We start from the raw sequence: 12,916 nt of genomic DNA, 5'->3' as shown, positions 1-12,916 counted from the left end.
ATGGTTGAATAAATGCTAAGTAACTTAAAATTAAAAATAATATCCAGGAAGATAAATATAAAATCTAAAATGATCAAAACCACAGGATGAGTGAGGAGGAACAAATGGGTACTCCTTTGATCAACAGCAGATACATGGTAAAACTGGAAAAAAAAATATTGACCTTAACTAAATTTTTTTTCTCATTAAAAAGAGTCAGGCAAAACAAGGTTTTGTTTGGCTCTAACTTTCATTTTTTCAGAACTTTTAAAACTGGACCTAAATTTAATTCTGACAAGCTGCATCACAATGAAGGTGTAAAAATGTTTTGAAAAATAACAAAAGTGACCCAGTTAAAATGAAAACACTTTTTTTTTCCCCCCAGCTGCAAGACTCCTGACAAACTTTACAGAAATGTGTGATTAGCCTTGATTTACTGGCATATACATGTCTCTGTAAATACAAAGATCCAAATATAACAATTCTTCAGGTTCTGTGATGGCCACCGAGCACCTCGGCAGCTGAGGGGCATCTCACGGCTGGATACAGCCAGTGGTGCTTGATATTGATGGTGTGCATTCAGGTTTGTAAGAGATGAGATGAATGAGCTCTCAGGGTCTGTCCATCTCATTGTCTTGTAAGCAAACGCTGTGCACTACGCAGGCCATGTGGTAATTTAACCATCTCCTATAAATTACACCATCAACTCGGAAGCGTTTCACCATAAAAGTGCATTGTGCCCATTTGAAAAACATGTGCTCTCTCCAGGTAGCTGTTGTGGTGGTAGCTGAAAACCTTAATAAAGCACTACCTGTTCCATATTTCAGGACTTAGCCAATGTGACTCATTTGTACAGTTTTAAGTCCAAACAAACTGCTAGTCAACTAAATTATAACTTATTACTACAGGCTACAGACTTTTAATACATTCTGTGGTTGGAACAGGACTGATTTACTGCTTTGGGCCCTGCCAGTAGTTATCATGCATCATTTCCCTAGAAATAAAAATAGCCCTACTGTGGTTATCCTTTGGACTGATAAAAATTTATCTAACAAGATGTGTCAGAGGAACAAATTCAGAAAATAAAGGTAAAATATTAAATAGACTTATTATTTTATGTCTAAAGTACTACATCTTCTAGCTGCTGTGATGACTTTGGAATAAAGCAAAAGGTACTGCAAAAGGGAAAAAAGATCTAAAGGAGCAATTGAGCTCTGATAAAACCACATGGGGATAGCTGAATTGTCAGAGCTTTGCAAGAGTCAAAATTTACATAAAAATCAGTATTTAGGGATTAATGCAATATCATCAAAAAAGATTTAATATGTGCGTTTCTTTGCAAACAGTTTAAAAGCAGGAGTTCTATAATCCATTTCCAACACTAACCTTTAACTTGTGAGAGTAAAGTAATCCTTTGCAACATTTCTAGAGTTCACATTCTGCTGAGGAAACGCAGCCCCTAAATAAAGCTCACTGGAGATCAGCAGCAGCCTGTGCCTCTTGGTTCCACAGCAACACTGCAGGTGCTGACCCTGCTGTGAGTGTGGTCGGTCTGCACAGACTCTACCACGGGGCCCAGCTGCCAGAGCCTGGGGCATTTGGGGGGTTTGTGAAATTTTGGAGGGGCTTTATTGCTGGTGCAATAAACTAATCCCATTGACCGATCACTGCACCTGTGCAGATGCTGAAGTGGACAGACTAGGAGGATCAGGGGCTAAAGAACATTGTCTGTAATTGCCTGTAAGAGGCCTTTTTCCTGGATTTCTGCTGGGGATTTGAGTGCTTTTGCATGCTAGACTTAAAGTATTAAAACATAAATATGAATGGATTTCTTTGAGAAATGAATATGGGCAGGCAGTTTAGGCACTATGCTATAATGGATTTTTAGAACTAATTTAATTGGTGCTGTCTGATTTAGTAGTTCGCCAGAAATAGTCTGAGGAGAAACGTCAGGAAGGAAGGTTTAGAATCAAACAGGTGGCATGTGGAAATTGCTTGGCAGTTTTACTGAGAATGAGTTATACCAGGTTTGGGTTTTTTGTTTCTTTAAAAGTGGTTTAAGTCCTTTAGCAAATGTCCTCTAGGTACGTACAGACAAATGTCCATAGGTACCTATAGTCCACAGGTGCCTATGTATCCATGTATGTACATACATACACACAGAATGATGGAAGAGTTGGGGTTGGAGAGAACCTTTCAAAGGTCATCTGGTCCAACCCCCCTGCACTGAGCAGGGACATCTTCAACTAGATCAGGTTGCTCAGAACCCTGTCCAACCTTCCCTTGAATGCTTCCAGGGAAGAGGGATCCCCACGCCTCTGGGCAACGTGTGTCAGCATTTCACAACCCTCATGTTAAAACCTTTTTCCTTATATTGAATTTAAATTGACCCTCTTTCACATACATATATGTGGCCATCAACCTCGTCATGACACACTTTTTTCATCCCTTTTTAAACACAGGCCAGGAGATACCCTGCAGTGGAAGAGCTGCATGTGTACCAATAGTATGCTGCCTCTTCTCTATTTCTATTGGGTACAAGTGCCTGATCTACCTTGCCAAAAAAACCCAACTTTCAGAGCCAGCCCACTGGCCTGCATTTTTGCCAGTGGGAGCAGGAGATCTGTTTATGGTTACTGCTATTACTGCATACATTAACTGACCCTCGGAGCCTGACCTGCTAGCCCTCCTGCTTAGTGAGTCAATAAGAAAATCCTTTGGCTCTGCATGACTTGCTTAGACCTCAGACCTTCCATGCAGAATAAGGTCTAGCCAGGGAAGCAAAAACAAGGTGCCACTCCAGCTGGTAAAACAAAGATATTTTTAAAGTGCAGTCAGGAGAAACAGGCACTCCTATCCCATGTATAATCAAGGATGAAAAGGCCACGAAAAATACCACTGCGCTTTGCAAATGAGAGGTCAATTGAAATGTCAAGATATCAAATGTTAATGGATTGCATTTCCAATGATGGTTGGGACAGAAAACCATACCAAGTCAAGTCAGATGCCCTTCAGAGGAGAAGATGAATTTTATGGCAGGAAAAGGCAATAAACACCAGAAATCTTGCTGGTTAACAAACTTGTGGCTCATGGAAAACAAATATATTTTGAAAATATAAAAAGCAGCGGGATTTTAACACAAGCTATAATCTCAAAACATGTATCTGGAAGTCATTAAAACTACAGCAAATTTAAGCATATGCAGGTGTTTGGGGAAAATGCCATTACTTTCTATTGAAGATTTTAAAAGGTACTATAAAAGAAGGGAGTATAAAGGACACTCAAGTAAGGCAATGTTTTCTTCCCTGAAGCAAGAAGTCACTTCCAATATTTTCACAGTTCTACAGAATTTCATGGATTACATGACTACACTCCTAAAAGCTTTCATTTTCCATTTAAAAATTCTAATTTCTTTCTTACAAAACCCTGGTTAATTTCATAGTGTTGGAGGACATCAGGTTTTAACCAAATCATTCTTTCACCTGCCCACATATTCCCAAGGAATCCATCTGGCCATTTTCATAAAGGACTGTAATCTGAGATATTTGTTTAGAGTTACATTATATCCAGTCCTTAGTCAGAAGGGCATTGCCATGCAAAGAACTCATCTCTTTGTATGGAAAACCTGAAAAGAACATGTTTATCTTCCTAACATTGTCTCTGCCAACAGAGCAGACATAGAGCCTTCATTTCTAATTGCATAGAGACTTGCCTTGTGTCTGTATTAGCTCACTGGTGGGCTAATCCACATTATTAGTGGATCTGGAGTAGGAAGACTTCTTGGTCTATACAACAGAGGCATGTAATATCAGGAATAAGAACAGTGACTAATCATTTGCTCTTTTCTGAAAGAATAACTACTTGAGTGGATTCCAGAGAAAATACGAGGGAAAGCGTTTAAAACAAACAAAAGACTGTTTTTCCCCACACTGTGATGCTCAATGTCACACGATGTTGTGGGGACAGGAGGTTTCTGGTAAACTGATTTCAGGAAAGACTTTGCAAGGAGAGTAAGTCTGCTGGTGCCTCCCAAACACAGGATGTGTGTTTCTGGAAGTGCAAAACGCTGTGTGCAGGAAGGTGGGAGGATACTCCCCATGCCTGACGCCTCTGTAATTGCTGTTCTTCGCCCCCCACCTTCTGCTGCTGGCAGAGAGAAAGCACTGTGCTGGTTGACCTCCAGCCCACGCTGATGTAGAAGCTGCCAAGCCAAGCGCATTTGTACTTGAGAGTGAGGACTACCCTGGATATGAGGGGATCCTGCAGCTCAACCCACCTATACAGGACAAGTGATGTGATCCAAGTCAACATGAACATGATTCCTCCAGGCTTTGTGCTGATGTGGGCTTCCATTGTCCACACAAGTTTTGAAAAAATCTGCATTTCAGAACAAAGCTATTGTGGGGTTTTAATGATATCACTGTTTTTTCCCTCTTGCATCAAATAATAGGGTGTATAAAAGATTAATTCCTCTGGATGTGCCCTAATTCAAAAACATCTCTCATGTAACAGCTCTTTAGAAATCATAAACCCTCCACAGAATGAAATTGTTTAAGTCATGGTACTTCTTTCAGATGCAGGGATAGGAACAGCTTGATAAGGACCAGCAAATAAATAAGCAGGTAGGACTTTACATCCAAGAAATCCCTTTTGTACCACAGACTCTCAGTGTAAACATGGATAAAACCAATGGGAGAAAGCAAGTGCTCCTTACATAACAAGGTCAGGAGAGCATAAATCAGTTAAATGTCATGGATTCAGCAGTTATGGGGCCCACCTTGGTGTCACACACAGACAGAAAAGGGTCTTACGTTTTTGGGAAAGTTAACTACACTATTTCCACCAAAAAAAACCCCCCAACAGTTCTGCAGACACAGAGATTTCTTAGCTATTTTCTGTGTGCTTATTTATAGTAATGTTATGTCAGATGATGCTACCAATACATAAAGATGAGTTCTGAGGATGCCTTGTGCCTTCCAGTACTACAAACACCACGGAATTGAGACCAAGCCTTCTGAAGGAGCCAAGTGCCACTGCACCTACTTGGGCCATCGGGAAGTTCACAGAAGATAGTCTGAGCACCAACACACACTTGGACATTAAGAAACCAGCTGCTTGGTTGCTTTACTGAACTGCAAAAAGAAAACTTCCTTGTTTTCCCCCTTTCCTTGTATTTCTCCCTTGTTTAATGCTGGAGGGATTCAAGAGAACATAAAAGAACAGTAAACTTCCTGCCAAACATTACACCGGCAACATTAATGAACTGAGCAATGAAAAGTAAATAGACCATTTCTACAGAAATCTTCATCATGCTCCTAAACTAATATGTTAAATGGTGGCAGTATTAGGCTCTGTCCAAGGACTTTATATAACCTACAGTCTTTAAAAGGGAGTAATTTCTGCTTCCAGTTTTGGAACACAAGAACATGTCAGCATAATGTAAAAACAAGGAAATTTTTTATGCTAATGACAACTGCGAATATTATATATATATATATATTTATATGTAAAAAAATATATATATATTATAGCAGATGTCAAATGCAGTTAGATTCAACTCTACTTATTAGTGCATGGCTTTTAGCCAAAAGCAATTCACATTTGCAGAAGTGTACTACCACATATGTCTTAATAACAAAAATGTGTTTTTAAAAATGTATGTGATAAGTCACATATGGTAGAAGGAATCTGTACAGCTTTCAGCCCTTATGACAATGGAAGCTACTAACTTTATTTTGCATAGCTGAAGAACATTAAAATTCAAGTGAAATTCTTCTTGACATTTGAGAGCTACAAAAGCAGCAAGTAAAAGCTGGCCAAGCCTGAGCTGTACTAAGTGTGGCTCTGACACTTATACAAATGCAATCCAGGGCTACTACTGCTATCTTGAAGACACTGTTCTTTCTTTTGCCCTGAGAGCTTTTGCATACAATCATAATTGTATACAGGTACCTTAAATAGTTACATGTCACTGAACAAAACTAGGCAGATTTTTCAGCTGTTTTGTTATGCAGAGTGTAATTAATATGTATAATGGATCCCCTAGAGTACTAATTGAAGCTGCCACCATGAACATAGTCAAAGAGAAGTTAAACAACCAGTTGGGGGAAACACGACAGGGTGAAATACACACATGTAGGTGGAAAGAGCGAGACCGTCCATCTGGCCTTCTTCCATCTCAAAATGTTACACTTACTCAAGTCCTGTAAAAAACTACTTAACCTAAATCACCCTTTCCCCCCATCTCCCAAATCTTTCTGGTGGATTAATTTGGCATCAGTGTCACATACATGCTGTTTAATAACTGCAGTGCTCAATGTTTCTGTTATAAGTGGGAAGACACAATTCAGTTGAGTCATTCTTGAGAATTTGACTCAAAATACATTAAAAAGTGGATGAATGATAAATGATTATTTTGGAGCTGTTCCCCAGGAATTTCATAACCGTGCAAGTCCTGGATCCTGTGTAATGTGAGGTGAAAACATAGCTCATTTCACTCTCTATTAAACAACCACCAGCTAACAATGACTTTAATTCAGCTTGCTCTGAATTTGAACTAGCCCTATAGGCAAGAAAGGTCCCTTGCCTTATTACAAGTTTCACATGCTATCAGGTCCCTGCTGGATCCTATTTCTAATTTTTATCAGACTGAATGAAACATAAAGAGAGAGTGATTTATGGTCATCTGACATATTGCCTAATCACTCCAAGGAGTGTTCATACACATTTTGTGTTCACTTTATAAGGTGTAAATGACTACACATGATGGAAGCCAAGTGAGAAATAGAACTGTACTCTTCTGTTATGTCTTATGCTAGAACACACTGATCAGGGAGTCCTGTCAGTGCATGTTCTTATAAACACAAACCCATTCCAGTCTAAAAGTCAGCATGATCAGAAAACTACTATAAAAATAAGAACATTTCCTTTGTCTGTAACAGGAATATACAGTTACTGGGATGTAGTTAAACTGCTATGATCACCTACTGAAGTCAAAATATGTGTTTTTATTGGTACATAAGAGCCCATTAGGACTGGAGTGTTCATTATTTAAACAGAATAACTGATGCTGTTAGCTTCAACTGAAAATGCTTTTTCTCAAAGAGCCAGGACATCTATATAGCAACTTTCTTAATTCAATGATATATGGTTGAGTGTTGCTGCTAGTGCCCTAAGATTTAAGAACTTATCATAAAATGCCCTTGAAATTGCTCCCTGGTAGCTTGCTCATCCTTCACAAAGCCCTGCTGCAAAGAGCAGAAACATGCATGTGTGTATGGTGTGAGAGGCGCACGCACAGAGGGAGAAAGAGCTCTTAATCAACAGGATGGCAAAGCCTTGATGCATAGGTGCAAAATATTCCCATGTGTCTAGAAATTATTTGGCACGTTCCTAGTTATCTCCCCCCTGTCAGACCTTCTCGAGAATTGCAATTAAAAATCATAATCTTTTTAGCATGTACAAACCTCCTCAAGGCTAGGAGCACTATGTATTGAGTATGATTGTGATTATTTGGCAGCTATTCATAGACAACACATTAATTTATGGAAACTGGATGAAACTTGAGGAGTGCAGTCATTAGGGACACACGAGAAATCGAAAGCTTTCCTCAATGATACTGACCTTTTTATAGCTATGATTAGAGGCAACATGAATTCTATTATCTCCTTCATCACCCTTCTTACTGTCTTTTTAGTCATAGTATACAACCATGTCGTTAAACTTGCATTTTCAAAGGGATATAAAAATAACTTACTTTACAGGAATGTTTCTCAATTTTGTCTTTTCGGCAGCCTGTAAACACAAGAGGGGTGGGGGAAACAAATCATTAAGAAAGAGCCACACCAAAGCAAGCAAACATTAGCTCGTGGGAGCTCTTCATCAGCAACATCCCAGAGCTGGGGCATGGGCTGTAAGACCATTCAGAGAGATAGTGCTGGGTCTGAAATTTGTGGTATCAGTGGGGTTTGTTTATTTTAATGGCCACAAGTGTTTAGGAACTGCTTATTCAGGGCTGTTACTTCATTTCCCACTCCGAGGTCTGGCCCCTTTGTCACAAGCTATCTGTCCCTATCTGGAGCAAGAACAACACGAAAAAACACAGGGAAGAACGGACTCCATTTCCAAAACTGTTTTTATTCACCAGCAACAGAAAAGGGCAAGAGATGACCAAATGTTCAGATCAATTTCCTCTTGTGAAACCTTTGAGAAAACACACTCCAAATCATCTAAATGAGTAAATCTTTGGGCCTCTCGGCCTGCACCACCTCAGACATGGAGCCTGGTTCCAGTTTATTGCTGAACCCATTGATCTGTGTACAGTCCATTTATCATTCATGAAAAGAGCCAGTGATCTTCACAGTATATTAGAAGAAACAACTCAGATCATCTGTCAACGGCCCTCTTATTTCTGTTTCCCTCTCCACGGGGATTTCATCTCCTTCGATTCTTCTTGAATTAAAATGTTGCTAAGCAACACAGCTGGGGGCACCGATGGCAGAGCTGCGCCAGTCTATCACACTGGTTAAGCCGCTCGAGATGTTAGTGGAGACTTTTCCCTTTAATGCTTCTCTGGCATAATTATGTAATCTGAACCGACCTTGCATCCCTCTCTAGCTTTGTTCAGAATAGGTAAATAATTTTAAAGGAAAAGGGCTGGAAATATCACTGGCAGAAAAAGCTAGTGTTGTATCATTTCAGAGAATTCCTCCTGGTGTTTGCAGAACAAGGCTGTAATAGATTTAAATGTGGAAAGCAGTCAGATGGTTGGTGAGATTACAAGCACAGAGAGCGGTGAAAGGCAGAATTAAGACAACTGATCCATAAACCCATTATAGAAAGGAAAGTTTTAGTGCCTAATTACCTCCAGAGGTATTTTTACAAAGCCTGCCAACATTTAAGAGAAGGGTTTTGGTGAGGAACTTTAACCTCTGCTATACTTAGGGATGGAAATAAAATGGTTCCTACATAGGAAGTGCTAATATTAGTGGTTCAGAAAAATGCTCATACAAGCCCTTGACAAATTAAATCCTTTATGAAAGCTGATGAACTTTTGAAACCTCTGGGATCTGCACAACTGGGTTTCAAATCTTGCCAGAATGAATTTTCCCTTGGGCTCTATGATGGGGCAAGTTTTTCAAAATACCTGCTGTTTTGGCACTATTGCCTCCCATCATAGTAATATCTGTGTTTAAATCCATGGAAATCCCTAATAAAGAATTTAAAATTTGGGAGAAAGAATGAAAGCTTGTGAGAGCTTGGATGAGGGAACAGCAATCCTCCGGGCTGGCTCCCAGTGTGCAAAGAAAAATGTGCTTGTTTCATTTGAATTTTATTTTCCATCTAAAGAATAAATCAACAAATGCATGATAGGAATCAATTATATTAATTGTACAGTAGGGGTGCTAGATAAAACACTTAAAACTCAGGAAATGCTCAATTTCAGATTGCACAAGTAGTTGTGACAAACCCAAGCCTAATTATGCCTTCTCAAACAAGCCTATGATGAAACGGAGTCCCTGCCTCAACTGTGAGCTAATGTGATTGTGTCTCTTTCCAATAGCTCTCTCCCAAATCTCCCTTTTTCAGAGGCCATATGCAAATGCAGAGCCAGAAGCATGCTATTAAGAAACTTTCTAAGTAATAAACCACACGTAACAACACACAAATGCTTCATTTAAAATGAACTGAAACACCATCAAAAATGACATTTCAGTTTCCCAAGCTTCCCACTAAATGCCAAGTTTCAGTCCCATCCTGCAGGAAAATAAAATTATTTTTAAAGCTCATAAACATTCTTCCACAATGTCAGATTTTTTTTTTTTTTTGACTCTAGAGTGCTATTTTCCTTAACTCTTCTATATACCAAATAGCTGGGCTGTAACAATTCTGAGTTCAAGCATGTGAAGCTTGCAACTAAATCAAGGTTTTTTCCTGAATTATTTAAAAATCACTACACAAAAACAGATATCAAAATACAGATAAAGAAGAGGAAACAGCAGAGTGGAGAGTGTCTAGGATCACAAATAAATAATGACAATGCAGCTGATTTAATACAAAGCACAGCAGAACATATTCTGGAGAGCACGTGCGTGACAGTGTGAGCTAAACTGTTTACATGAAAGATTAAAGAAGATGAAGATATTTCAGAGAGTGAGAACTGGCAATGTCAAAGTCACAGAATATTAAAGAGCAGGGTCTCTAAACTGCATGTTTGATTTTTGACCACTTAGCTACGTCGATTGCAACTGTTTACCCTGAAAGAAATGTAGCAGCTTCAGGAAGAAAGAATTATAGATATATTTTGTTTTCTTGGACCATGAACATTCTAGCACATATCTTTCCCTAGAATTTTATATGGAGAATTTCCTTTTTTTTTTTTTTTATTCCTTTGTTACCAGAAAAAGGCACTTTCCTAATTCTTAAGGAAATGCACATGCTGGAAGAACAGTGTCCTTCACACATGTGCCTGCTTATACAAAACTGAAAAACCATTTCTAGTGCTCAGGTTAATCTACATGCCAGCCCAGTTTAAAGTTGGATCATTAGACAACTGGTCATTTCCTATTACAAAGGATTCACTTTGAGTGGGATCACAGTGATGTTAAACACAGCACGCAATATGTCAGGGCTTCTGTCTGAGAAAGAAATGCAGGATCTGTCCTTCTGCTTTTATTTGTCTTCTAGGTATTGCTCATTCATTTTTCAAAGCGTATTTGTTGCGATATCATGAGCATGCCCAGTGGCAGAAGATAAAGGAAGGCAAAATCAAAGTGACATTGAGTAACTCTACACATTAAGCTTTGATGCAGAAACATATTGTTTGAAAATATTTGGTGTGCAGCAGGTCTGTCAATTAGAGCTAATTATTTTTCTCTGATCAGGAAGAATGCAATCTTGTTTTAGGCAGGTTTCTTTGAAATGTACGTCTTTTATAAACCTTCATTATAGGAAAATACTTCTTCCAAATTACTTCTTTTCTCGGCTGCTTAGCTATTGACTCAAATTGTCTGTGTTGAGTAGTTCTCTCTGCTTTGATAATTAACTTTTGATCATTACTGAATTTAGCAGCTCTAGTCAGATGTGTTCATAGCTATCCTCCTCAACTATTTCAGTGTTCATCGCCTTTAATCTTTGAACAAAATGATCTCATTGAGCCCCCATCAGCCTCGCTACTCAGTTAATAATTCCTGTTTCTCATCTTCATGACTGAGTTTGATTTGTTTTAGACTTGATGCAAGCTTTTGATTATTAATTTAAGGTATTTCAAAGACAAACATGTTTTAAGAGTTATTTTTTGAATCTTACATTCCTAGGCCTTTACAATGTCCTCGGCTGCAGTGTATTCTATTACCATCCTCATGAGCTGTTGAAACCAGGTGGGGCAGTGTTTCCTTGCCTCCTGCCCCCAGACTATCTTCCTGCTAATGGCCCATCATTGTCCTGCCTCATGACTCCCAGATAACTCCCTCCGGACTATCTTCTGTTAATGAGCCCAATCAACACTTGGCCTCATGACTCATTACCCCATTGTGAGATGCTCCACCCAGAGGGAGGAACCAAGCATTCCATCCTGGATATAATCTGAGATTCCAAACACCAGAGACAACCTTTCCACTGGATTTCCAGAGGACAGGAGCTACACAGCCACCACTGGACCTTCTGAGGAAGAGCAGACCCTTTTTACAGGATCACTGCTTTGACAGAACCACAGCCACCACTTCAGGAGGACTGCACCCACCATCTTATCGGACTGCTACCACCACCCTGAGTAACAGGGTGTCAGGTTGTATCCTGACTCTGTCAGTTTGAACCAGTGTTTTCTTTTTTTTTCCCCTTTTATTTCCCCATTAAATTGTTATTCTGACTTGGTGCCTCCCACTGGTTTGTTTTCAAACTAGTACAACAAGTAAGAAACTGGTTTTGACTTCACAATGATTCCTAAACTTCATGTATTAAAAGTATTACCTAGAAACAGAGCAGGTGGGAGGTCCCTGAACCACCATATATGTGCCCTGAGTGACAGATGCTGCTGCCAAAGATTGAAATGAAATTGGACTGGTATAATGTAATATTCAATGGGTGTTAGGAGAATTACATCATGGGACCTTTGCTAATTTTGAGCTTGAAAACATGCATTAAAATAATTTAGGATGATTAGAAAATGAAAGCCAGAGTGAACCAGACAATCATTTCACTTTAATTTGCAATTTTCTTCTGACTTTTTTTTAACAATTATGGCCTCTCCGTAATTGTGCTTTTGCTCCCTAAGACCTTATTTCAGCAGCTGACTCCAGTGTTGAATAAGAAAGAAGAAGATGAGGAATATGTGAAAAACAGTATGACACAGAGGCTCACCCCTCAGAGAATTTTTGCCCAGAGATGTTTTACCATGATTCTTGTAGCTGTGAATGACTCTTACCTCTACACCTGATTTTGCTGCTAGTTGTTTTACCATTATCTGAAGAGGCACCTGCACTATGCTGTACCACACACTCTGTAGTGTGGATTTACCCATAAACTTACTTTGTTAGAAGGTATTTAATTATTACACAAAAGATTAAACATGGGAATAAGCACAAACTGCTTCTAGATTGTGCACAAGGACTGCAAAATGTGAAAATGATGCTTTTCTTCATCACTATCAATTACGTGACTGGCTTTTGGATTGAACGAACCAGAAAAAGTACTCCAGTCAGTACAACTTTCCTACATCACAAAGGAGAGGGGAATGAACTGACAAGAGGACAGCTCAAAAATAACCAAGTAAAATAGTTGGCGTCTGCAAAAGGCAAATTATATTTCTGGTGAAGTGTTACAGGGGAAGTATCTGCTATCCAAAGTAAAGATATATCTTCCATTGCATAACTGAAAATCCAGGATTTTCATCGAGAAGTATTTGACTTTAAGAAAGTGAAATTAGATACAAAACTTTTCC

At 39.1% G+C, this 12,916-nt stretch overlaps 1 protein-coding gene across 2 annotated transcripts in view; it reads right to left on the bottom strand.

Moving 5' to 3' along the window:
- AFF2 (ALF transcription elongation factor 2) overlaps positions 1-12,916 on the bottom strand; it is a gene marked incomplete at its 5' end in the record, with an annotated part of 331,468 nt that overhangs the window by 67,008 nt on the left and 251,544 nt on the right. For both annotated transcript variants that reach the window (XM_082289316.1, XM_082289317.1), the window contains one exon: positions 7,736-7,773. In XM_082289316.1, the coding sequence (XP_082145442.1) occupies positions 7,736-7,773 (38 nt within the window). The remainder of the gene's footprint in view (positions 1-7,735; positions 7,774-12,916) is intronic.

Source organism: Coloeus monedula, assembly GCF_965178545.1.
Source record: "Coloeus monedula genome assembly, chromosome: 12".
Taxonomy (NCBI): Eukaryota; Metazoa; Chordata; class Aves; order Passeriformes; family Corvidae; genus Coloeus; species Coloeus monedula.
The sequence above is the reverse complement of the archived record's forward strand: the minus strand, read 5'-3'. Positions and strand labels throughout refer to the sequence as shown.